This window comes from Nyctereutes procyonoides, unplaced genomic scaffold (genome assembly GCF_905146905.1).
Source record: "Nyctereutes procyonoides isolate TBG_1078 unplaced genomic scaffold, NYPRO_anot_genome, whole genome shotgun sequence".
In the NCBI taxonomy this organism is placed as follows: Eukaryota; Metazoa; Chordata; class Mammalia; order Carnivora; family Canidae; genus Nyctereutes; species Nyctereutes procyonoides.
The window spans coordinates 24,946,559-24,972,022 of NW_026575159.1; the positions used below are offsets into that span (position 1 = coordinate 24,946,559).

The window sequence follows — 25,464 nt, forward strand, 5'->3', positions numbered from 1 at the left end:
CAGGCCCTGCACATGGTTCATCTCAGGCCATGCTTGCTCTCCAGATTACCACTGAAACTCAAGGGTCAGGGGACAGAAACCGAAACAAGCAGTTAGGAGAACAGAACGCCTCTGGGTACTCTAACTCTCAGTAGCACCTGGTGCATGCAAACACCTGTAAGTCTGGTGGAAGCCCGAGCCCCAAGGAGCTAAGCATGGCAGGTCCAGTGGGCATCTGCCACACCTCCACTCCCAAAGCTGCTGTATGCACCCATTGCAACGGTTGCTTGCTTCCTGCCTCTTCATCACGTGCCCTTTGTTCTGCACCCCACACAGCTCCTGACACAGAAAAGGTGCTTGCTAGTGACTGTGGGAAAAGCTCCTCCTCCTGCATCTAAAGCAGGCCTCCCTAACCTGGGGTCCTCCAACCAGTGGTCCATGTTTAGAATTCAGGGCCTGCCTACTGGGATGAGGGTAAAACGAATCTTTGTGTTTACTGATGTCAAATTGCTGTTTAGCGTACCCTTCCGTTTAAACTGCAGGCGACACACCCCACTATCACCAGTTGAAATCACCAGATATTCAGACATCTCCAAATATTCGGATGCTTATCACTACCTTGAAGTTACGGTGAGATCTGCCTCGATGTTATCCAACTTAAAAAAGAGGCACAAGCTATTACGTCACACAGTTGGAACATTAGGATAATTACGTGTCACTCTAAGTAGGGTTTTTTGTAATCATAGGTATTTTATTTTACACATATAAAACTTCCTGCCTCACTGCCTGCCAGTCCTAGCACTCAGGGTCACCCGCCCCGTCTATACTACAGGCTCCTCACAAAGGTGCACATCATCCCTCCTCCGCACCGGAGTCCACACTGGCCCCGTGGCTAGGAAGGTCTTCTTACCCTTCTGTGCTGTGCTCACCCCCCCTTGCCTTTCCAAATCTATGTCTGAAACTGCAGCAGATCCACTCGCCGCACCATAATGCAGACTCCCAAGTGTTACAGCGAATTCCACGCTCTAAGAAACTCTTCCGTGTAAGCGAAGAAAATCCAATATAAATAACAGCATGGGAGTTATTTAAAACGGAGGGCAGGCTTGAGTGGGGGGCTGCATTTAGTGACTTCCTTCCAAAGAACAAGTGGGGGAAAGTGGAAAAAGTAACAGGGCGGTGGAGAACCCCGGCAATCCCTGCCCCAGCCAGGTGATCAAGGTCAACCGCACCCGCGGCAACTCCCGATGACCCATCTTGCTGAGGGCACGGCACTTCCCCTCTGTGATCTTTCTTCCAAAAACCCATCATGCCAGTTGAGCCATGAGGTAAGGATCGTCGAAACCTCAATTGGGGGACATCCTACAAAAGGCCAGACTAGTGCTTCCCAAAACTTGTCATCAAAAGCAAGAAAAGTTGGAGACATCGTTATAGGCCAGAGAAGTTGAGACATGAGGACCACGCATAATGTGGCATCTTGGATGGGACCCTGGGACAAACTAGTGATATTCTCATAAAGTAGGGAGCTTAGTTAGTAGTCATGGACCGATGTTCACCCCTTCTTGTGACCAAGCACACCATAGCGACGTGAGATAGTCCTAATAGGAGAAACTCTTGGCAGTTGTTCTCTACATTTTGAACTAATCCTAGGAGGCCCAAATAGAAATCCTAGGAGGTCGTACTAAAACATGCCATGTTTACATCTTATTTTCAGTACAGTAGAAACCTGCACCGTAGTGGTTGCTACTGGGTGTGAGAAAGGGAGTGGTTTTATCACATGCTTTCCTGTAATAAAAGTAAAATGTAAAAAAAAAAAAAAGATATTTCCTTCTAAATACAGGTTGAAACGCTTTAACCCTGTCACTCTGCTGCCCAAGTGCTGCCCAGGCCTATTTTTACACGCCTTGGTGTGAAATACTCACTGGTGTTCTTTGCATAAAGAAAAGAAGATGAATTATCTTAATAGCTGTGACATTGATTCTATGTTGAAGCGGTGATATTTTGGATATGTTGGGTGAAGGGAGATAGATTATTAAAATGAATGTCATTTCTACCTTTTAAAATACTGCTGTTAGGGCAGCCCCGGTGGCTCAGCGGTTTAGTGCCGCCTTCAGCCCAGGATGTGATCCTGGAGTCCTGGGATCGAGTCCGTGTCGGGCTCCCTACATGGAGCCTGCTTCTCCCTCTGCCTGTGTCTCTGCCTCTTTCTCTCTGTGTCTCTCATGAATAAATAAATACATAAAATCTTTTTTAAAATTAATTAATTAATTAATTAAATACTGCCGTTAGAAGACTCACATCGGTGGCTCATATCATATTCCCAGGGGACAGGGGTGCTCTAAGGCAGGTGTCAGGAGGCCCAGGTAAGGAAGGACCCCTCCCTCGACTGTGGGGGCTGCATGCACGGTCCCTCGGAGGAAAAAGACACAAGCCACTGCAAAGTTACAAATTTATTGGTCTGGAAATAAATACAAATATCTGATTAAGAAACTTCTCTGGAAAGACTTGTACACACAGTTTTCCTGTCTCGATTCAGCCACTCCTGCCCTGACCCCTGACCCTTCGGCACGGGTCAGGGGAGGCGTCCAGGTGGTAGGAGCAGTCAACTGAGTCACTGCCCCTTCAGCTACCTGGAAGCCATGACTACGTCCTCCTCCCAACTCGAGGGTCCCGGAAAGCACCAGGCCCCAGCGGCTGATCTTCACAATGATTCATCCCCTCAGATCAAACTTCCTATAAGAAGATCCATGGTTAGCCAAAATGAAAATCAAAAGCCAGTAGTACAGGAACTTGACAGCGACGCCGACGTTGCCCAGAAATGTCAGTGGTGCCGCCCCACTCAGCAAAAGGTTAGAGGGGCAGGGAAGAGGGGAAGGCAGGCAGGAGAGGGAAGGAAATCCCGTGGGATATTCCAGAATCCTTTCATCTTCTCAGCCAACGCTCCCCGTGGGAGTCCCCCACGCCCCCCTGCAAGAGCGAACAGTTCTACCCAGAGATCCAGCGACGTTACCGGGTCAGAAACGTTCGGCCGTCAAGTTCAGATTCGACCCCGCTTGTCAAAGATCGGAAGCTGGATTTAACTCAATCACACAAGATTCCTGGGAACCCGGAATTTCAGGATGGACTGAAATCACGACTGCACTGGATCCCATCACAACCACAGAAATCCCTTACATCGAATAGCCCAGATAACCCGCCACCCCCACCCACTCCCGGTCCCCCACCCCACCCCCCACCCCCACTGCAAGGAGACTCATCACAGCCAGGTGCAGCTGCTTGGAATGTTTCCCTCCGTTGCAAAGCCAGCAAGCAGGGACCTCAGTGGTCTTCCCCATGAACAGAATCATCGCTCACGTCTTTGGGGTAGAAAGTCGGGGCCGTGGAGGAGGAGACAGCCTGCAGAGCCCAAGGCTCGAAGGCCACGATAACCAACGTTGGCTGAGGCTGCATCTCTGGAAAGCCTGGAGAATTTGCTGCCCGCTTTCACTGTCCATTGGAAGGACGCCAGAAAAAAATAGGCTCGTGTGTTTCGGCATTAAAAAGTGGCTATATATGCGAACTTGAAAAATCTACGTCTTCGGGTCAACTCAACTATACAGATTTGGTTTCCCAGGCAGTCTAGCCTCCACATAAATTCCACCTGCACCCCGCTCTCCGTGCCGCGGAGCTAAAGGAGCTGCCCCCAACCCGCAGGTCTCCCCCTCCCCAAATCAGAACAGATTCTGTTTCCAGAAACTGGGTCACTTCTTTAGTTGGAGAGGAAAACAGGAAGTAGAGAGGCTGGGCTCCCAACACAACACCCTCTAGGACCAGGATGCCGGGGTCAGCCTAGGCCTGGGCTTAGGAAGTGTTTAGGGCGGCGGGTCTTGTTTTTGGCAGTTTGATGTCTCTGAGGGAGGGTAAGAGGGTGGTCCAGTGGGCCACGTGTCAACCAGCACAGGACACCGAGATGCTTCTTTTCCTTTGGTCCGCCCACCTTGCCCTGCTGGGAAAGGTGCCCCTGACAAACCCAGTCTAAGTGTGTCCCCCCCAGAGCTCTCTTACACCATAAGCTTTGGGTTAATACGAGTTATGTGTGGTGTGGCAGGCGGGGGCAGGAAGGGCCGGAGGAAGGGCAGCTGCGTGAGCCCAGAGTCCAGGGGCGGCCAAGGTGCAGGCCGTCTAGCAGGACACCTCCATGGACTTGGGCCCGGCATTGTTGCCGGTGGCTCCAGAGTTGGGGGTGATGTCCAGGCGAGCACCCTCACTGGTGTGGGAGCGGCTGCGGGCGCCCTCGCTGGTGTGGGAGCGGCTGCGGGCACCCTCCAGGGATGTGACGCTGGAGCCAGAGGCCGTGCGGGAGCGCATCAGGCGGGTCATGCTGGCTGAGGGCACTGGGGGGAAAGAGAGAGAGATAGAGGGAGAGAAGAGGCACCGGTTAGAGACAGAGAGCACCAGATGCACCTGCATGCCAGCAACGGTGCCTCCTGCCTGACCCGTCCATCCCTGCGGCCATCCCGCCACCGGGCTCCCTGTCCTCTCTGTATCTGCTCCCAGAGGATGAGAACAAGGCCCTGATAAGGGGTAAGGCCTTGCAATCACACAGTGGCTTGAAACCAGAGGTTGGTCTGAAGCCCACATCTGCAACTTCCTTAACTGTTGTGTGACTCTGGAAGCATCCCTCTCAGAGCCCCCATCCCGGTCAAGAAGGTGGGAATCCCGATCCCCTAGTATCGGCACCCATGTGTGCACCCGAGTGGCATAACCCCCTGCTGTCTACAGGCTCTCGAGGGCATCAGCTGGGCTAATCCCTCCATGCCACAAGTGGGGGAAACTGAGACCACATAGTAATTCTGTGGCCCAGGTCACTTGTCATCTCCTCTAGAGAAGCCTGGGAGTTCCCAGGAACTATGAATGGCACTGCCCATCCTTCCGGACTTAAAACGCCCTTGCACATAGCAGATGGCTGAGAAAGTGAAATAAAGACAAAGCAATCCCTGCCCCCACCCCCGCGCTGCCCTGGGCTGAATCCTGTCCTCCCCACCCTCAAATTCAGAGCCACCAGCCCCAAGTCATATCCACCAGAATCTAAGAATGGACATAGGGTGCTTGCCAATATATTTTGTTAAGATGAGGTCATCCTGGATTAGGGTGGGCTCTAATGCAATGGCTGGTGGCTCATAAGAGGAGACAGACACACACACACACAGGGAAGAAGGCCACGTGAACACAGAGCAGAGATGGGCGTAATGTGGCTGCAAGCCAAGGGACACCACAGATTGCCAGCTCCCACCAGTAGCTGGGATGAGGTAAGGAAAGATCTTCTGAGAGCCTCTGAGGGGAGCATGACCTTGTATACGTCTTGACTTTGGACTTCTAGCTTCTAGAACTGCAGTGCAGTCAAAGGAACGAACCATGGTTTCTGGTTTCCTTCTTAAGCCAACCAGTTTGTGGAGATTGGTGACGGCTGCTCCAGGAAACTAGCCCACCACCCTTGGCATCATCGCCAAGGCCCCCCTGAACAATCGACATCACAATCTGAGCCAGCCCATAGAAACGCAAATGTGCAGGGGTCACACCTCCCGCTCGGTGGGCACGGGGGCAGGCTGGTTGTGACACATATCCACAAACACAACAAAACAAACCCTGGCTGTACTGAATTCCCTTCTCGGAGAGCTAGTGTCTAAAACGAGCTTTCTCAGAGAATCGGCCTCACTCCCACATCTGTCGCTCACCTATTTCTTCTGAGCCCCTGTTGCTCAACCTCAGATATGAGAGTTTAACCGACCTCTCAGGGCTCTGGTGACCACAGAATGGTGTCACGGAGGCAAAGAGCTAGTCCTGCCCGCCCCAGCTTGAACAGACGCTCGATAGAGGACTATTTGCTTTCTCTGTGGTTCATGCCTCTGGGACTAAGGCTCTTCCTGCTGTCTTCCCCTATAACCTGCCGGATGCTTCAGCTTTCTGGAAATAGAAGCACGCGCGTGTGTGTGTGTGTATGTGTGTGTGTTGGAGGGAACAAGGCCTGCCTTTCACTTCCTTTCTCCCCAGAATACACTTTCAAGGCAGAAATCCAAACCCAGGGCAGGTCCAAGACAAACGAGTCATGACGTGTGCCCCGCAAGGTTAATGAAGTCTGTCCATCCCATCGGTGTTCTCCGGCCACTGCCTCTGGCTGAACACTTTCCCATCAGGAAGGCAGCTCAAAAGGCAGCAGACCCACAGACAGATGTTTTCTGCTGGAATCAGGCACCCAGGGCCACCGACTCTGCCCAAAGCACATAAATCAGGCTCCCTGGCTCTCCTGGCCTCTCTAGAAACTGACCATGGCTGAGGCCAATCTTAACACTGCGGTCAGTTTACCAAATATACCATTACTATTTTAAATGGGTGGGAAAATTGTTTCAGTCTCAGGAAAAAAAAAAAAAAACAACAAAAAACAGAAGAGATTAGACATTCAGACCTCCTAGTTAAGATGGGCACATAAATTATAATTCTAAGCAGTAGGCAGAGAGAGCCAGAAGAACCACGTCATGGCTCACACATCAACCGGTACCATCTGTGGCTGCCACCCAACAGAGTGCTTACACTTGGCATTCTCTGTCCTGCTCATGGGACTGCATTTCTGAAAAGGAGCCGTAGGTGTCTAACAAATAAACTATAACCATCACACAAAAAGCAGTAAGTTCTTGAATTATGTTTCTATTTATCCTTCAATTCCCAAATCCAGTGATTTGGCAAAGACGCATGGTCTTGAACATAAGTGACTTTTTATCACCCACTTACGCAGAGCTTTACAGTTTTCAAAGAACTTTGCAGAGATCTCCACTGTGCTCCTGGCTTATGCTTGCCCCCATTCACATCCATGAGCACTCTCATGCTCTCTCTCTCTCTCAAAAAAAATAAGAGTATCAAATAGGATTATTGTGATGGTTAAACGAGAAAAAAAAATGAAGGATTTACTAATAATCTTCCATCATTACCATCACTGCCACTACCACCAGCATCACGGAAACTGGAAGTCTCTTAAGAAAGCACGTAATCCTATATATGCAACTGATGCATCACTAAATTTTACCTCTGAAACTTATAATACACTCTATGTTAATTAAATTGAATTAGTGAAAAAAAAGAAAGCACATAATCAAAATGTAAAAGATTTTCATAGTTCCGCCATCGTCTTTAGAATTCTAATTCTAAAGAATTAGTCCTCATCTAAGTCTGAAGAAAATTACCTGGTATGAAACAACTCCTGTTCATCAGTGCAGGGAGCCACCGTGGTACAAAGGAGATACTAGAACCTTTGCACTGCCACCCATCCACCACCACACACCTACGTATTTCTTCCCCTGACCTTCCCACTTTGCAAAAAGCTGAGGCTGGCCAAGGTGATACAGGATAACTCACTCAAGCCCGGTTCAGGTCATTGCATTTTCAAGCCCCACGCCTGCCCCTCGCCCCACTACCTGCTTGGAAAGGCCACACTTACTGTATCCCATGCCCTGCACGAAGTACTTGAAGGCCTCAGCAAGCTTGGCTGGCTGCAAGAGAAAAAGAGGACAGTACGGTCAGTCATCGGAGGTCCAGTTCCTGAATGGCCACGTGGAGCTGTGCCCTTGGTCACCTTCACTAAAGAGCTGGGCTCAAGGGAGAAGGGCACCACATGTTGACAGGACAATGCACAAAAGTAAAGGAAAGGCTATGAGGTCACCATCGGGAGGAAATTTCACTTTGGCTCGAGAGAAAAAAATTCAAATTCACTTCCTAGCTGGGTGAGTTTGTTCAAGTTACATAACCTCCCCTTGTGAAACACGGACAGAGAGCCACACTAACTCCTGAGGGTTTCTGTAAAGAAGACTATACTGGTAGAGTGATGTGTCCAACTCCGCATCTAGAATGTAACAGCACCACCCATTGTGCTAAGGGCTTTGCAGCATTGTCTTATTTTCTCTTGACAACAACCTTATGAGGTTGGTGCTATATCTGCATACATTTCATTGCTGAACAGAGAAGTAAATAATCCATCCAAGGTCATACAGCTAATTTGTGAGGGGTCCTACAGATTAATCCAGGGCTTTCTAAATTCTATGCTTTTAAGACAATTCACTCTCAGCCTCAAGAGCAGGCTGGCTGACTGGATGGATGGAAGGAAGAAAGGATGGTGGATAGATAAAACGGAAATAAGATGGATGGATAGAAGTAAGGAGGATGGACAGGTGGATGAAAATGATGGGCAGAAGGAAAGAAAAATTAGAAGGATGGATGGATGGATGGTGGGTGGATGGTGGGTGGATGAATGCATGGATGGATGGATGCATGGATGCATAGATGCATGTATGCATGGATGGATGGACAGATGGTTGGATGGGTGGATGGATGGATGAATGCATGGATGGATGGATGCATGGATGCGTAGATGCATGTATGCATGGATGGATGGACAGATGGTTGGATGGGTGGATGGATGGATGGATGGATGGATGGATATATGTATAGTTGGACAAGCCAATTAACCAAAACAATGGGGCTACTTTAAATGAAATGAGTTGGGAATGCTGGGAACACACCCAGTTCTATCAATTACTCCTCCCAAATTCAAATCAATCTGCCCTGGCAGGTGAATGCTCTCAGGTAAAGGCCATATCCACAGTCTAATTAACTGCCACTCTCAAAAGCAATGCCCTGGCTCTATTCTCCTCATACTCTTTCTGTCCCAGTGAGAAGTCATCGGCAGACGCAGTGTTCCTGCCCTTCCCCACCAACTCCTGCCACTATTCTACAAAGAGCCACATGACATAGAGGCTGTCGTCAAGTTGCCCTCTGGGGTTTGTGTGACAATCATAAGAAAGAGTTGCCAGTTGGGGGTGCAGGGAGACAGGGGCACCCTTGCCAGCATGACAGCAGAAACAATCTTTCAGCCTCTCTTCCCCTTATGACACTGCAATAAACACTTGCTCTTCTCATCTCTAAGGACTGTTGCCCTTGCCAATGGAATGAGGGGTGGGAACGCCCTCTGTAAACATACACCCTACCCGTAAGGGCCAAAAGGGGGAGACTGATTCCTTGCACTGGGCTCCTGGAAGCCTGGGCTAGTCCAGCTGCCGCCATGCATCAACAACGCATTTTAATCATGGTCAGGGCTGCATCAGTTCTCATTCCAAATACAGAAAAGGGAAAAGGGAAGGGGGGGGGAGGGAGAGGACGGAGGGAGGCCGTGAGGGGGGCTCTGGAGTCCTACTGTCTCAGGAGGAGTCTCAGGAGTGAGATGGATGGATAAAGGCTCCACCAGTAACGTGCAGGTATTAGCTCACGCTTATGTCTAAGCAGGGCTCTACGGGGAGCCCATCTGTTCCCCCCAGAGGCTGGGACATCCCATCCTTCCCTGGCTTCTCCCAGCTGTCAAATGGGTGTTAACACAACAGCAGATAAAACACTGAAAGGATTTTGTCCCTTTCCAGTGGGAGCAGAGGGAGACCCCGCAGAGAGCCTAGTACCACCAAAGGCCACTTGTGCCTACACCTCTGTACGGAGCTCTGGAGGGGGAGGCTGCAGTGAGCAAAGATCCAGAGCAATGAGTCAAGGTCCAGGATCCACCTGATGCAGAAATCTGCTTCTCGGGAGGGTCTCTTCTTCAGATCCCTCCAGTGAAATACTCTGCAACCCCACACAGAAGACCCCCATGTCATCTACCCCACTGGGGTTCCTAGGTGATCAAGTCCTGACCTGCAAGCACCTTTCATAAGCGGTAAGGTGTCTGCAGTGTCATCAGATGTCACAGTGAGGTAGGGGAGGAGCAGACGGGGGGGAACAGGTGGTAACAGGACACAGAGGCACCTGCCGTCCAGCTGGGGAGTGGTGACAGGTGGGACTCACCTGGGAGATCTGCGGGAGGCCACCACAATCTGCCATCTGGGGGAAAGGGAAGCTGGTTAGTGCCAAACACAGCAGCAGAGGCATCCCTCCACCTGGCGCTGACCTGCCGCTGCCCTGCCTCTGTCTGTCCCCTTTGGGGGGAAGTGGGCACCTATGGGTGGGGAATCACCCATCTCCACCTAGCAAGGCTGCTCTTGTCACCACCCATCTTGGCACCGATGTGTGCCTTCTTGACAAACCAGATGCTCGGTGCTCTGCTAGACCCTAAAAGAAATTTCCCTCAGTTCCTCAGGAACCAAAGGGTGTGACTGTCCCCCGCTGCAGAAGAGGGACCTGAGACTTTGAAGGACCTGCAGGCCTCCGGCCAGGGTCCATCTGACCAGACAGCCTTCGCTGCATGAGGCCCTGTACACACACATTTTCTTTAAACACCCTCTCAGACAGAAACTGCCTCACCCGAGACTTCAGGCCTCATGGTCTCTTCGCTGGCCACCCTGGTATAAATGCTGTAGCTTCCAAAGTTCCTACTGAATCACCCACCCTAAGGCCACCGCTTCTTCGTCAGGGCGGCTGTAGGCACGTGGGACTAGGACCCAGACCCAGGGCTCGGGAGACCCCAGGCGGCAGGCTGGGACGGGCTAAGGATGGCTTGGAGAGACATGGGACTGGCAGGTGGGAGTGACAGCGGCTGAGGCCGGGCCATCCCAGGGCCCAGAGTCTCGCCTCAGGGCCACGCCCATGGGGCCGTCCTCGGTCTGGGATCCTGGTGACACGAAGCCAGAATTCCACTCCAGGGGCCAACCCGAATCAGGCTGAAATGGGTAAGATCCCATCCACCATCAAAGCCACTTGCTCTTAGGTCATCACCTACCCTCTGCACATGTAATGGGTTCAGATGAGACCTGTACTGGATTAGTGGGGACCCTAAATCCGGCGACTTGGATCCTAAGTCAAATGACTTAAAACTAGAGGGTAATTTTGGCTCAGGGACACCAGGGAGAAGGGTGGGTGGCGTGGAGGAGGAGATGGGAGGGATGCGGCCACAAGCCAGGGAACTCGGGACTGGCCACTACCAGAAGTGGGAAGAGCAAGGAAGGAGGCTCCCTGGAACCTTCAGAGGGAGCGTGGCCCTGGCCACACCTTGACTTGGGCTGGCAGCCTCCAGATGGTGAAGAAAACAGACTCCTGTGCCTTTAGTCCACCCAGCTTGGGGTGCTTTTATGGAGAAGAGGGGACTGACCCCCTTCCCAAATGCTCCTTCCTCCCCTCCCTAGCAGCAGTAACTGTGGCCTGTCCACCTTCCCCCCGGGACGGCAGCCCCCATGCTGCCGGAGCCCAGACACAGATGTGTTAGGACGATTGAGACAAAGGAGCCCCCGGGTTGGCCGATCAGCAGCCCCCTCAGGCCCAAAGCCCAGCATCTTCCAGTCTCATAATTTCCTTGTAGGGAAATCTTGAAAGAAAATGTAGGTCAAAGAGCCAGTTCTGGGGGACCAGCCACCCCTCCTGGATAAGTGTCAGATGCCTCCTGGGGCCTTTCATTTATTCATGAGAGACACACAGAGAGAGGCAGAGACGGAGGCAGAGGGAGAAGCAGGCTCTCCATGCAGGGAGCCCGATGCGGGACTCGATCTCAGGACCCCGGGATCACGCCCTGAGCCAAAGGCAGACGCTCAGCCCCTGAGTCACCCAGGCGTCCTCCCCGATGCCTTTCAAATGTGTTCCTCTTTCACAGTGACCCACAGCCCCTCAGCTCCTTATGCCCCCTCATTTCACACAGGTCCTTCCTGGGTCCCCTGCCCTCCCGGGAGAATAGCCAGAAAGATTCTTCACATTCATTGTATCTTTGGGGCAATGCGGCCGCAAATGCCAGGGTGGCCGGATTGCATGGTCAGCGAAGGCGCGGACCTTCACCCTGGCCTCGGGGACAGTGAGCACCTCAAGTGTCCAGACGAGCCTTCTAGACATGGTCCTGCCTTCCCATGGCACAGCCCCCCTCGGGAGAACGCCCCAGCCCCCGCCTCCACTCTCCACCCACCCCCGGGAGAGCCCTGCTTGCACCATCCCCGGTCCATTCCTCATCAGATCACCACAGCCAGTAGCCCCCCAAGGTCTTGGGGTCCCAGAGAAGGTTTGTGGCTGAGGGTGACCCGCGGGGGCCCGACACACAGACGTTTGTGTCTTTAATGCAAACATTAAAGAATTCTTTCTTGGGCCCCTGGTGTCTCAGCGGTTGAGCATCTGCCTTTGGCTCAGGTCATGATCCTGGGGTCCTGGGATCGAGTCCTGCCTCGGGCTCCCTGAAGGGAGCCTGCTTCTCCCTCTGCCTGTGTCTCTGCCTCTCTCACTGTGTCTCTCGTGAATAGATAAATAAACATCTTTAAAAATAAAAATAAAAATAATTTAAAAAAGAAAAGAATTCTTTCTCTGGTTTCTAAGCAGGCACTAGACTACTCCTTTCTGCAGCAAACCAGGGGTCTCTGAGAAAGAACAAATGCAAACTGGGATCATTTCGCCTGTACCTTGAGGAGAGTGGTCTTGGTTGGGTCCAATTTCGAGTTGCACTCCACCTGGACAAGGAAAGGGAAGAAATCTGTTAATTTTCTCTCTGGGGCCAAAGTCCTCATCTTTTCCCCCTTCCCGGTGACACGGCCACCAATGGCAGCAGCACCAGTGCCCCCGCCAGCCTGGAGGAAAGAATAGGGCCTTCAAGGTTAAGCAACGTGGCCATAAATTCCAGCCCTGCCATCGCTAGCCGGGCGACCTCAGACAAGGTACTTCATGTCTTTGAGCCTCGGTTTTTTTTATCAATAAGATGGGAATAATATCTTTCTCAATGGGTTGTCAGGGAGATGAGCTCCAATCTAGCGGATGTCCCAGAAAGCTGCTAAATGAATGGCCTTCTGTAACCAGCTGCTGCTGTCAGCGATTGTGCAAGCTCAGCATCTCTACTCCAGACAACTATTCTTCATACAAAATGATGTTTGCTAAGCCAGGTTTCTCTCTTCAAATTGTCTGGGCAAAATAACCCACATGTGACCCGTGATGTTCAAAGCACCTATAGGAGAACTATCACCTCCCTTGATGTGAATAAGAGATCTCTACTGATGCATCCTAGGATTATGTCCAGTGGGTTAGATCACAGGAAACTCACGGCCCCTTAAGACATTTCAGGTCTTTATTCTATGAACATTTGCAAATCCCACTCTGTAGCCCACCGCACAAGGCATGTCACCTCTCTAGGACTCTGCTCAATCACCCCTACATCTCCCTGTCTCTAGCTACAGGGATGATGGAAGGGTAGAGTCTGGGCTTTTCCTCCCCAACATCACAGGTGGGAATTAAGGGGTGAAATGCCCCACAGAGCCTTGTCTGAGCTTCACTCCCCAGATGCCTCTCTGCCCCGCCAGACATTCGGGCACCAACTGGGTCTGAAAACTCTACCCAATTCCCAAAGGAGAGGACAGTCCCTTGGACCAGCAAGCCAGGTGACAAACCCATCTAAACCAACCAATGGGAAGTGGTCTGCAGGGCCAGTGAGGAAAGGCAGGGAAAGAGGCTCATGTCTGGGGTCCCCCCAACCCCCACCCCAAGGCCAATCAGATATGGGCTGTTGACTTAAGCACAGAAACAAGTGGACGATTTCTACCTACCACAGCGTCCACAGCAGGAGAACTGTCCCCAACCACCAACAAAGCAGGACACCTGGAGGCAGGGAGAGAAGGGAGAGGTAACACAAAGTTCATCTAAAGATTCACATGCTCCCAGGCCTGCTAGGCTGGGACCAGAGTTCTAAAAAATTTTGAAAAAATAAAAATATTTTATTTTGATTTCCCCAGTACCCTTTGCTGTTTTTCTTTTCCTTCTCCTTCCATCCTCTGCTTTGTTCTTAGGATACACCTCGGGGGAAGGTGGGGGGTGGAAGTCATTTACACCTTAGTATTAATTTCAGCCGGAGAATTTCTGTGCCCTGATGTTTTTAGTTTCAAGCATCCTCTCCTTCAAGGCAGGATAAGTAGGACTTTGCCAGCAATCAGGCTCAGAGACCAAGAGGACAGGCCCAGCAAAGGAAATGGCATGTGCCAAGTTCAGGTGTCAAATAATACGGGTTCACTTGAGGGACTACAGAAGACAGGCGTTACTGGTGGAACGCAGCTAGTGGTCCCCATGACGGTCTTTGCCCCCCTAGGGCACTTGAGGGTGGGACTTGTGTCTTAGTCATCTCCAGGCTCTGTGAAAGCAAAGCCTAACCCCGTATGCAACACAGAGTAGGTGCTTAATCAATTCTATCCAAAGCGCACGCAGCATTCTGAGATCCATGGCTCCCACCCAGGTCTCGGGGACACCCCAGGAACCCCACCACCTGCATAAGGAGGTGACTGAGACCGGGTAGTGCCTGACTCCTGGGAAGAATGCACCCAGGGCTCGCCGACGCCGATGCCCTGGCACAGAGGGGCCCTCCCGCCGAGCATGGAAAGAAGGTCCTGCCAGTGGCTGAGCAAGGCTACGCAGTCGGTGAGGGGGAGAAAAGCCACTCACTGCAGGGTGACTGTGTGGGCTCCGGGCATCGGCCGCTCGATCTCCAGGTCTCGTCGGCTGCAGACAAGGAAGGCATGGTTACACCCCGGGAGGTCCTGCCCTTGGCCGTGCTGGCAAAACCACTCATGTTCCAACCCGCCTGGCTCTCAGGACATCACAGCCTCTGGGGGTCCATATAAATGGTTTCAGGGGTAGCAGGACTCGTGCATTTCCCCTGTATGGCCCACCTCCTTGTTCCTAACATTTATTTTTAATAGGAGTACAAGCCACGTCCTCCACCACAGAGGGTTCCTATCCCCCCGCCCCCCATGGAGCACCGGCCTCCACTGTTGGCCTGTGTCTCACCAGCCCCCAACTCTGAGTCCACTACACAATCTCCTTGAGATCTCAGGCCCGACCCGTCTCCATCCTCGTTCCAAAGCCTCCCACGGTTTCCCACGGTGCTGCGTCATGCCCCACGTGGGCCCGGCCAGCCCCACGGCTCGCCCCTGCAGACATCAATCCAGCCCCTCATCTCCCGGCAGCTCCCACCGCCAGACGTATGGCCTGGAGCCAGATGGACTGGATTCAGATCACGCGCCCCTCCAACTTCCCAGCTGTGTGACTTTGGGCAGAACACTGAACCCCTCTGTGCCTGTGCTTCCATGATGGTAACAGCGTCCAGGATTTTTAAGAGGAATCACTGGATTCCTAGGGGCATCGTGAACCCAAGGCAGCGGGTGGGGCCTGGGGACTGTCCTGGCCTCTGTGCGTGTGTCCACCCACCTCCTTAGCCGACAGCCTGACTGCTCCAGCTCTCGGGGAGTGTTTGCTGATGAAACGCCCTGCTGGGCCCCAGGCCTTCTGTTACCCACTGGGGATGTGACCTCTCCCTCCCGGCGGGAGGCTGGGTGGATGGTTAAGAGGACATGGACACTGGATCTTGTTACAGATGGGAATGCCCTTCGTGAAGCTATCAAGGGCGAGGCCAGACACCCCATGAGGCTCCTTCCCGTCCCTCTCATGGGAGCGTGGCGGGTAGACTGCATCCACTGGGGTTTACAACCCCCCGGCTGACACCATGTCCCCGCCCTGTCCCCTCCCTTAGCTGAGGTCCAGGCTAGCAGCTAGCTATCAGCAAGAGGGCCACCCCACCCCTGCCCTCGCCAAAGGCTGGCAGGATGGGCTCCTTATCCTCAGCAGGACTCCCCTCCCAGCAGCCCCCCTGGACTCCTCCTGTTCGCCTCCAGGGCTCCGCGGATGCTCTCTTCGCTCTCCCCCCACCTGGCCTCTCCTAGGGCTCAGCCTGAGCAAAGCGCTGACTCCAAACCCCGTGAGGGCTTCACCGTGTGCCCCTCATGCTTGCCCCCTTCCCCGTGGTCTGGCGCGGTAGCTGAGCTCCTTGCAAAGTGCCCGAAACACCGAGGCACCTTGTCCCTGTCCCAGTAATCTATCTGCTGCAAGTCAGGGGCTGCATCTCCTCCTAAGCTGAGGAGCCCCCTCCGCCTTAGCCCACGCTCCAGACCAACACAAGGAACTCGGCGTGGCTGAGCTGCGGCCCAGTACCTGTTGTAGGCGTTGATGAACAGGTGCAGGTTGCCGGGGTTCATGTCATTCACGATGTGCTGGCGGTAAGTGTGGACCACCTCCACGTTGTTCTGCATTTCCTCCTGCATTGGGGGTGAGGGGAGAGAGACCCTTCATTGCGCCTGCCACCCCAGGCCACTCCTGAGTGTCTCCACTCTTCAGGTTATACAGGCACAGAGATAACCATGCCTAACCCACTTGACTGCCGGGGTGGGAAGGGGAGCTGAGGAAACCCCCGAAAATGCAGCCTGATTTTGCACATCGGCTGATAGCAGGAAAGGATGCAAACCTGCAAAGGGCAAAGCAGCCCCTTCCGGGCTCCCGACTGGGGGAGTCGTTATCTGAAGTCAGTCCTCCTGAATCTAGAGCTTGGCTCGGGCACTGCCCTTTCTTTCCTGGGGGCAAGCATCTTAATGTCCCCGAGCCTTAGTCAAAAATAAAGCAGGAGGTGGCTCTTACCTCTTTCGTCAGGTTGTGGGATTTAACAGGGGCTGTGCGCACAAGAGCCCTTTGTACATACACAGTAAAAACTGATAAGCAACTGCTAGCAATTAATATTTTTAAGGGGGAAGCCGAGAAGTTTTTCATGCTGGAAACACAAAACGAAGTCATGCAACTCCCAGGAAGTTTCTGGAAGGAAGGGCCATCTCAGTTCCCAGGGGAGGTTCAGGGTGGGGGATGGGGGTGGGGTGGGGGGGGAGGCAGCCAGAGCCCTGCAGGAGCCTCCAGCCTCCCTCTCCCTGGTTCCTTTCTGAATGTGATTTGGGACAAACAAACAAGTGACGAGCTTGCTCTGTTTCTCATTTGTAAGAGAGCGGATGTGTAGGTTCCACAAAATGGCCTGATGTGATCAGTGGCAACCAGAGCAGGACAGAGAGGGAGCAAAGGGGGCCCTGAGTCCGGCCCGAGCGATTGTCTAAATAGTCCCTGATCACCAAAGCAACAAAGAAGCCAACATGCTGTTAAATAGAAAATCAGGGGGAGAAAAAAATCATGTGAGGAATTCATGGTGCTGGGGTTTCAGATCAAAACAAAAATGAAAATACACACAAACTATAGTGATTTAGGGACTCCAAGAGATACCTCAAGTAATGTGGGGTACAAGCAGGCCAGACTCTCACCCCATACTTGATACCCCCTCCTGCAAGGAAATACAGAAACTGGCTTTATTTTTTTCCATATTCCTCGAGGTTCAGATTATACACTCGGGATGGAGAAAACATATCACAAACCGGACGGTGCACAGGTCGGGGGGACGCAGGCTCCCATGGGCTGCAGGGTGGCCGCAAAGGCTACGTCCCCATTAAACCCCCGGACACCGCGAATGCTAACTTATTCAGAACAGAGGTCTTTGTAGATGTCATCCTGAGATGAGATCATTCTAGATTATCCCAGGAGGTCCTAAATCTAATGGCAGGTGAAAGGCTGAGGAGAGATTTTTTTTTTTAATTTTATTTATTTAGAGAGAATGTGGGGGAGGGGAGGAGCAGAAGGAGAGGGAGAGGCAGGCTCCACGCTGAGCTCGGAAGCCCATGCAAGACTCCATCTCACAACCCTGAGATCAGGACCTGAGCTGAAATCAAGAGTCAGATGCTCAACGGACTGAGCCACCCGGGCGCCCCCAGAGGGAGGTTTGAAGCCCACACGGAGGGGTCATCAAGACAGAGTCAGAGCCTGGAGTGCTCAGACACAAGCCAAGGGATTCTGGAGCTCCCAGAAGCTGGAAAGGCAAGGAGGGATCCTCCACCTGCGCTGGGCCACTGGAGGGAGTGTGGCCTGGCCGACACTTCCAGGGTGTGCTGGCCTCCGCACCCTGACAGATGAGTTCCTGTTGTTTTAAGCCGCCCGGTGTGGGGTGCTTGTTAGAGCAGCCCCAGGAAAATAACACGAGGACCAAACACAGTGGCCACACCTGGCCAAGCACAACATCTGGTCACATCTCGGACGGTCACGCTCTCGCTCGGTGACAGAGAGCGGTGAGCAGGCCACACAGAACACAGAGCAAACACCTTGAGCTGGGCCGGTGTCTGGGCCTGTGCCAGGAGCCCCTGCACATGCTCCCCTGGGGCTGTCGGCCAGTCGGGGGCCCTGCTGGCCGGCCAGGGGACGGCTGGGGGGACTTCAGAATAACCCGTCGAAGAGCACAGACCACAGCAGAAGCACAGATGGCCAGTGTCCTGCTCTGGATATGGGAACATGCTCTGGAGCCGGACACATCAGTTCCAATCCCAGCCTCACCTCACCCTGACTGTGCAACCTCACAGCAATCAATCGACCTCTCTGGTCTCATCCATAAACTGGGAATAAACACTTTTTACATGGCTCAAACCGCTCTTGGAGGGATTCATATTCTCATATTTATAAAATCCTTAGGACCGAGCAGAGCATATAGCAAACTCCGTGGATGTGTTTCCTGTAGGATTGATCGGTAACAGCCGCAACTGGAAATAACCCAAATGCCCATCAACGAGCGAATGGAAAAACAAACTGTACGTAGCACATCATCCGCACGCACAACACCAGCCAGTGCTAAAAAGGAGTGAACTACTGAAAAACCCAACAACAGAGGTGGATCTCAACTGTGATGAGTGAAAGAAGCCAGATTACTAATTTTTTTTTAAAGCAGGGTCCATACCACATGATGCCATTAATATCAAAATCTAGGAAAGACAAACTAATCTCTAGTGACGGAGAGCAGACCTGAGGTTGTCCAAGGAGCAGGGAGGGGAAGGGTTAGCACGGGGCACAGTGGGCTCCTGGGGGCAATGGATGTGGTCATTATCTCAATTTCAGTGTGGTTTTACGGGCGGATGCATGTGTCAGTGTTTGTTAAATGTCGTATTTCCAGGACGTGCAGGGTCTCATACCGCAACAAGGCTGGTTTAAGAAGGCTGACAGTAAAAGGAGAGCGAGCTGCGACCTGATGGTAAAGCAGTCACGTCACGCTGGGGACGGGGTGGGCACCTGCAGGTGGCCCGCTGCCTCGGGTCCCATTCGTGTCCGTGCCCTACGCGGTGCTCAGTGTGAATGACAGAGGTTCCAGGCCACGCTACTCACCTTCCCAAAGAGGTGGGACACCACCATGTCTGGAAGGGCTTGGGTCCACCCGGAGATCTGGGGACGGCGAGAAGAGATGTGATTAGAACAGGTGTTTGCGGCAGAGACGCGGGGTCAGCCAAGCCTCCCGGCCCACGGGACACAGGCTGGCTCCCCGGCACTCAGGTCTGCGGGCAGCCTCCTTGTGGGAACTTGCTTGCCTGCTCCAGTTGCTTGCGGGACCTGGGGCTCCCGCCTCCCCCCACCCCAGAAGGTGGGGCCTGAGCCTCTGTCAACTGCTTGTTCTCAGACCCCACGCACAGAACATGCACAGCTAACACGTGCTGAACAGAGACCCGACCTGCTCCCAGCCTTTCCTGTGCCCTCCACACTAGGTCCTCACAAGGAGGGCCCCCATCCGTGTCTTCTAAACACACGCTGAGCTCGGCCGGTCTATACCTCACCTGCTTGTTCTCTATCTCTCTCTATCTCTATCTCTCCTCTCTCTGTCAAATAAGTAAAGAAATAAAATCTTTTTCTAATAAAAGAATTTGAGGAAGGAAATGGCGATATTTTTTCCTAATATTAAATACGAATGGGTGCTTTATCTATAAAATAAACTTTCTTTTTCCAAAGCAGGAAGGAGCAATCTCCTGGATAACAAGGATCTGCTTGCCTTGAACTAGCCTTCCTATAGCATCCTCTAGATCTCCTCCCTCAAGCCAGTATCCTCTCTTTGCATAGACTGAGGTCACTAAAGACACTGCCAACTTTCTCCTCTAATACCTCTCCCCGACATAATGCTGGATATAACGTAGGAGCTCCATAAATGCTAGGTATACAGCAGGAGCTCCACAAAAGCTAGGTACACAGCAGGAGCTCTATAAATGCTAGGCATCCATCGGGAGCTCCATACATGTGTGCTGACCAACTTCAGTGTCAGGCAAGGGCCGGCAGGACAGAGAAGCTCTTGACCCCTGCTGTGTGGTCCTAGGGGGTGCAGAGCCTCTGAAGCTCAGGCCTTTCATCTATAAGCAGCAGTGCCAGGAGCTTTCAAGTCACGAGGCCAAGGTGCGGATAAAGGAGGCAACCGCACATGTCACAGGATCTGACACCAGTGCCTGACGCACAGTAGATTACTCTTGATATAGGGTTTTTTTTTTTTTTTTTCTCTTGGGGTTGGAAAGGAAGGATATGGTGCAGATACTAAAGCCACACAGACATTCCTCAGGCTCCTTTTTAGCCAATGGTCGCTGTCCATGTCTGGCTCAGAATAGTTAACCGAGGAGCCAAACTGGCTGACTGGGATCTCACTTCCTTTCCTGGAAAATAAAATAAAAAACAGGGAGTGTTCTCCACTCCTGAATATCACGCAGAGGGGAGAGATGAACTCCTGCGTTCTAGTAGAACATTCAAGCAAATGCAGCATCAGAGAAGCCGAGACAGGGGTGGGACAGCAGGGAGGGGCACGAGCCCTTCAAACCTCCATCTGCGACCGCCACCCGACACTTGGCAAAAACATACTTCCAAAACGAAAGACCGGGATCACCCCGGCTTGAAAGGTTTGGTCCTATTTCAATTGGAACGGCCTCCCCGCTCCTTGGCAAATGCACGCGCCTTTATGAAAAAACACAATAATCATTTTTAAAAGGTCAACTAGGAACCCTAGGACACCAGCCAGGGCGGAGATTCCTGAGACAGCACGGGTTGCCCCCTCCTCCAGGCAGGCCTGTGCCCTGCGCCCTCTGTATTGCCAGACCCACACTGCTTGGGCCGAGGGGCCGTTCAACACCTGCTGGATGAGACTAGGGAGGGAGGCAGGAGGGGAGGCTCAAGGACCAGAGTCCACGGGATCTGTGTTCAGCCCCACTGCCTAGCTTTGTGGGACCCTGGACAGCTTCCCTCGCCACTCGCAGTCTCGGATTCCTTTTCTGGAACATGGCTCTAACAGTCCCCACCCCCTGGAGTCAGTGTGAGGATTAAGTGTGGTCAGAGGGTACAAATAGCGCCTGGTAAATCCTCAGGACACATTAGCTAATCATTACTGTCATCAAACTGAGTGGCAGTGCTGGTCCTAAACACACCCTGCTTTTTCACCAATAATATGTGGGTTCCTGACACGAGAGGCCTTTGTCTTGTCTTTCTTTTTATTTCCAGTGTCTCAGGCAAAGCCCAGTACGTGTTAGATCCTCAGCAAACACGTCTCAACCCAAGCTACGCTTATCAAAGCTGGCTCGAGGACGCACATCCCCATGGGATGTCTGGTTTAGACCACAGTGTCCTACTGAAATCTTCTGAACGGCAAATAGCTGAGGTCATGTTTACTATTCTCAGCAAAGCAAAGGAAACCTGCTTTCTTTGTAGGGGTGGGGCGTAGGAGGTTAGGAGGGGTCTCAGCAAGCACACCTGTTCCACTTGCCTGACCCTGATCCTGGCCCTGAATCTGACCCTGGCCCTGAACCTGATCCTGGCCCTGACCCTGATTCTGATTCTGGCCCTGATTTTGGCCCTGACCATGGGCCCTGGCCCTGGCCCTGACTCTGACCCTGGATCCTGACCCTAATTCTGGCCCTGACCCTGGACCCTGATCTGGCCCTGACTCTGATCCTGGCCCTGATCCAGCCGTGGTCCTAGCCCTGAACCTGATCCTGGAGCCTGGCCCTGACCCTGGCCCTGATCTTGACATTGGACCCTGACCTGGACCCTGACCCTGGACCCTGATCTGGCCTCTTGATCCTGACTCTGATCCTGGCCATGACCCTGTCCCTGACCCCCAGCCTCACCTTGGATGCAGCCCAATCCATCCAGCCTTCTGCACAAGGGTTCACGTTGATAAGGACGAGGCCCTCCACCATCTCGGGGTTGTTCAGCTGCAATTCGAGACATAAGGTGAGAGGCAATCCCACAATCTCAGATACTATAGACTTCAAAGGCCAAACTGAAGGTTGAGCAAAGTGCCAGAGAAGGGCCCGCGTGGGCCACCAGAGCAGGACGCTGCCCTCAAGAGCCTTCAACCCCCACCCCCCATGCAGAACTGAGGTTCCAGCTCAGCTGACACAGGACTGAGCCCCTGACAGAGTGGGGATAGGAAGCAGGAGACGTAGAACATGCGTGCTTGGCAGACCTGCCTTAGGCAAGTCACTTCTCCTCCCCGCACCTCCTCTTCCCCACCTGCCAAGTGGGCACATCAGACGGCCCACTCTGAGTCAGGCAGGGCACGTGGATGCTCTTTAGCAACTCCTCCCGGAAGAGTCATCTGTGCGTCCATCTCAGATCTAATGCGTACCTTCCCTTATCTGCTCAGAGCCTCAGTAGTCAGGCCGTTTTTTATTCATACCAGCATTTCTTTTTTTTTTTTTCATACCAGCATTTCTAACTTCTGACAAAGTCCAGCAAATAACAGGCAGTCAGAATACACAACTGTGTGAATAAAATGAGCACCGCTGCGTTTTTAAGTCAATTGCTTGGTGAGGACACGAACAATCCAGTAGCACTTGGGCCCATGTCATGGTGACATATGTGTCTCAGATTCTAGTTTAGCATCAGTCAGGATCCAAAAGGCGTGGGGTTATCGTAAAGACGGCCCACGACACGTGCAGGGACGTGAGGACCTGCCCACAATCAAGTGCAAAGTGAGCAAAACCAATGATCAAAGAGTATGTCCCCTGAAGGAAAAGAAAGGTGGTTCATAGGTACGTGAGAACACACATGCGTGCGCGTGCACACACACACGCGCACGACCCCAGACCACACACCCCCATGTGAACTGCGGTTCTCCCTTCGGAAATGAAGTGACGGATCATTTCTCTCTTCGTTTCAGGGTTTTTGATGGTCTTCCAATTGTCTTCCTTAATCTTAATTCTACTTTAACATGGTTTTAAAAACAAACAAACAAAAAAAAGTGCCAAGGAACTCACAGCAAACCGAGTGAGGATGTAGGCGCCTGCTCCAGTTCCCATGCCAATGATGCTTTTCAGCCTGGAAGCAGAAATGAAAATTCATGTGACAGAAGGAATGAGCAATGGGGGCCCTAATGACCCTCTTAAAACCTCCCCCCGTCCTGGCCTCTAAGGAACGTCGCCTCCCCCAGCATAGGTCCCGCTCAATGTTGAGCGTGGCTGGCAAGCTAGACACAGTGGGGACACGCGGCCGTGACGTGCCTCGAGGACCCGAAATGCATCATGCTTTGCAGCCTGACAGGAGGCCGTGACCTTGGAGAGACTCGTCTCTTTTCCTTACTTCTCTCCCGACTGCAGCCCAGGCTCTGAGAGACCGTCTGACCATTACGGGCAGGCCCATTATGGCACCGCTTCTTCCCACTCTCAAGCTTTTATTTTAGACTCTGAAACTTGTAATGAAAATAAAATGGGCAAGAACTCTGGGGTATTATCTTCACACCGAAGGCTTGAGTAAGAGAGACCTGAGCACTGGAGAAATAGGGCACAGAGGGAGAAATCGAGGGCTCGGGCCACCCTCTTCCAGAATGTTCCGCCGATAAGAGAAAGCAATGAAAGAAGGGGAGGCAGGGAAAGGATGGGTGATGTGTCTGCATCCAGGGAAGAGCCCAGTGGGACCCGACTAGAGACTGTGGGAAAACAGGTCACGACGCGTGACAGCTAATTTCTCTCCTACGTTGCAGGGGGCAGGCTAGATCAAGGCCAGGGGAAGGCGGAAGCTAGGAGCCACCCTTCTCTGCAGGCTGCTGGGGGAACAGATCCCTCACTCTTACCCAAACTGGTGGAGGACTCCAGGAAGCATCTCGGCCAGCTGGTCCATGGAGGGGTACATGTACCTTCGGGAGAAGCCAGGCAGAGGCCGTTAGTGAGAGCAAGACCCCAGAGGAAATGAATCCTCAAACAGGAACACACTTGACGGGCTGGGCCCACCCACGACCTGGCCTGTAGGCCCGATCACCAGCCCCCCATCCCTGCCAAGGCCCCTGCAGCCCTCCTTTCTGGCAGCGAGCATGAGCCTGCTCCACGGTGCAAGGCCATGCCCCACTCCAATGCTCCCCTTGTTTGTAAACTGACCCTGGACGGATTGCTTCCTATGCTCCAGGTCCCCCACCAAGCCTCTGAGGAGCATCAGAAGCTCATCTAATCCCTACAAGTCTGCGAGGTTCCTGTGGGATTAAACAGCACTGATGCCTGGAAGAGCCACTTGGCTTCGTGGCCAGGCAGGCCCTTAGTGTGGCATCTCACCTGGGCTCTGGGATTCCTCAGTCACGTCCCAGAAGGGGGCCCGCAGGCTGCTCTCCCATAAAACATTCCTGGCCACAGGAAAGTCCCTCCTCTCTCACCCCTGTCCCCAAGCTCTGGAAGGAGCTTGGAGAGGGTACAAAGAGGCGGGCCACCCCAGAGAGCTGCACCGTGGGTTTGGGGAGACAGAGAACCCAGGGGGATTTTAAGGCATGGGGATGCCTCAGTGTCACACATCTGCTGGGCCCCTGGTTCCTGTTACTGCAGGGCTGGGAGGCTCCCCTCTGTCAAAGCTGGATCACCACAGCGGGTATCAAGGACGGTGGGAGTGCTGAGGACCCAGGATGGGTGACGATGGAGTCTGCAGGCTGCCCTGAGCCTGTGCATTCAGGCAGACGCTTCCCCTTCCCAGAGGGTAGGGAACAACAGTCTCCTGTCACCAAGTCCTTAGCAGGGCCCGCATGGGGTACCCGCTGGGCCAAGTGTACCCATTGCCAACCCCAGACACTGTCCGGGGTCGTTCCTTCCTCTCGACTAACAGCAACCCTGCTCCTGGTGTCTCTTGGAGCATTTCTAGGCGTGCTCTCTTCCTGGCCTTTGCACCTGCTGCTCCCTCTGCCTCCTCGCAAGAGACTGTGTGCTCACCTCCCTGGAATCTCCAGAAAGGTCAGGGACCTCCGTCCCACCAGGAGCTAACAACCCCAGCCAGAGTTCTGCACATTTTGTTTCCCGTCTTCTCTGGAAGGACTCCAAGAATCATCCCTTTCACCAAGACCTTAGGTGCCATCAGAGAGCCTGGCCTTTTTATCAAAAGAAAGTCCACACAGCACGCCGTGTTAGGAGCAAGCTCCTCTGGGCATCCCATGATACTCTAGACAGGTCCCTGGGGGAGCCGGCAAGAGGCCTCACAGGACCAGCGGATGGGTTAGGGTGCTGTGGGAAACAGGGACAGCCTTGGCTAGGAGGCACCCACAGGCTGGCCTCAGGGAGGAGGACTCAGAATACACATGAAGGAGTTTCTTTCGCGAAGGAGTGGCTGGTGCTCACTCATGCCAGGCTCCTGGAGAGGCCACGGGGAGACTGCGGGAGCACGGCAGACCTGGTCCAGCACACGGGCCAGGTGGAACAAGGGAGGGTGAGGACAAAGGTGACAGTGAGGGAGGTGGGCGTGTGCAGAAGGGTGGCCGAAACAGGGAGCCCTGTTCTGATCAGGTGGTTAGGGAGGGCTTCCTGGAGCAGTGACACCACTGAAGGAGGGCATTGGGGTTCGAGGAGCATAGAGTATAGTATACATATT

General features: G+C 53.0%; 1 protein-coding gene across 1 annotated transcript in view; it reads right to left on the minus strand.

Annotated features, from left to right (window-relative positions):
- Nucleotides 1-2,411: 2,411 nt before the first annotated feature.
- The window catches only part of NDRG1 (N-myc downstream regulated 1), a 56,981-nt gene continuing 33,928 nt past the window's right edge, over nt 2,412-25,464 (minus strand). Inside the window, exons 6-16 of the mRNA XM_055314332.1 lie at nt 23,699-23,761; nt 22,887-22,947; nt 21,753-21,839; nt 18,991-19,047; nt 15,913-16,016; nt 14,368-14,424; nt 13,482-13,533; nt 12,351-12,398; nt 9,829-9,864; nt 7,445-7,496; nt 2,412-4,349 (exon numbers count right to left, since the gene is read on the minus strand). Coding sequence (XP_055170307.1) covers nt 4,138-4,349; nt 7,445-7,496; nt 9,829-9,864; nt 12,351-12,398; nt 13,482-13,533; nt 14,368-14,424; nt 15,913-16,016; nt 18,991-19,047; nt 21,753-21,839; nt 22,887-22,947; nt 23,699-23,761 — 829 coding nt within the window. The 3' untranslated portion in view covers nt 2,412-4,137. The remainder of the gene's footprint in view (nt 4,350-7,444; nt 7,497-9,828; nt 9,865-12,350; nt 12,399-13,481; nt 13,534-14,367; nt 14,425-15,912; nt 16,017-18,990; nt 19,048-21,752; nt 21,840-22,886; nt 22,948-23,698; nt 23,762-25,464) is intronic.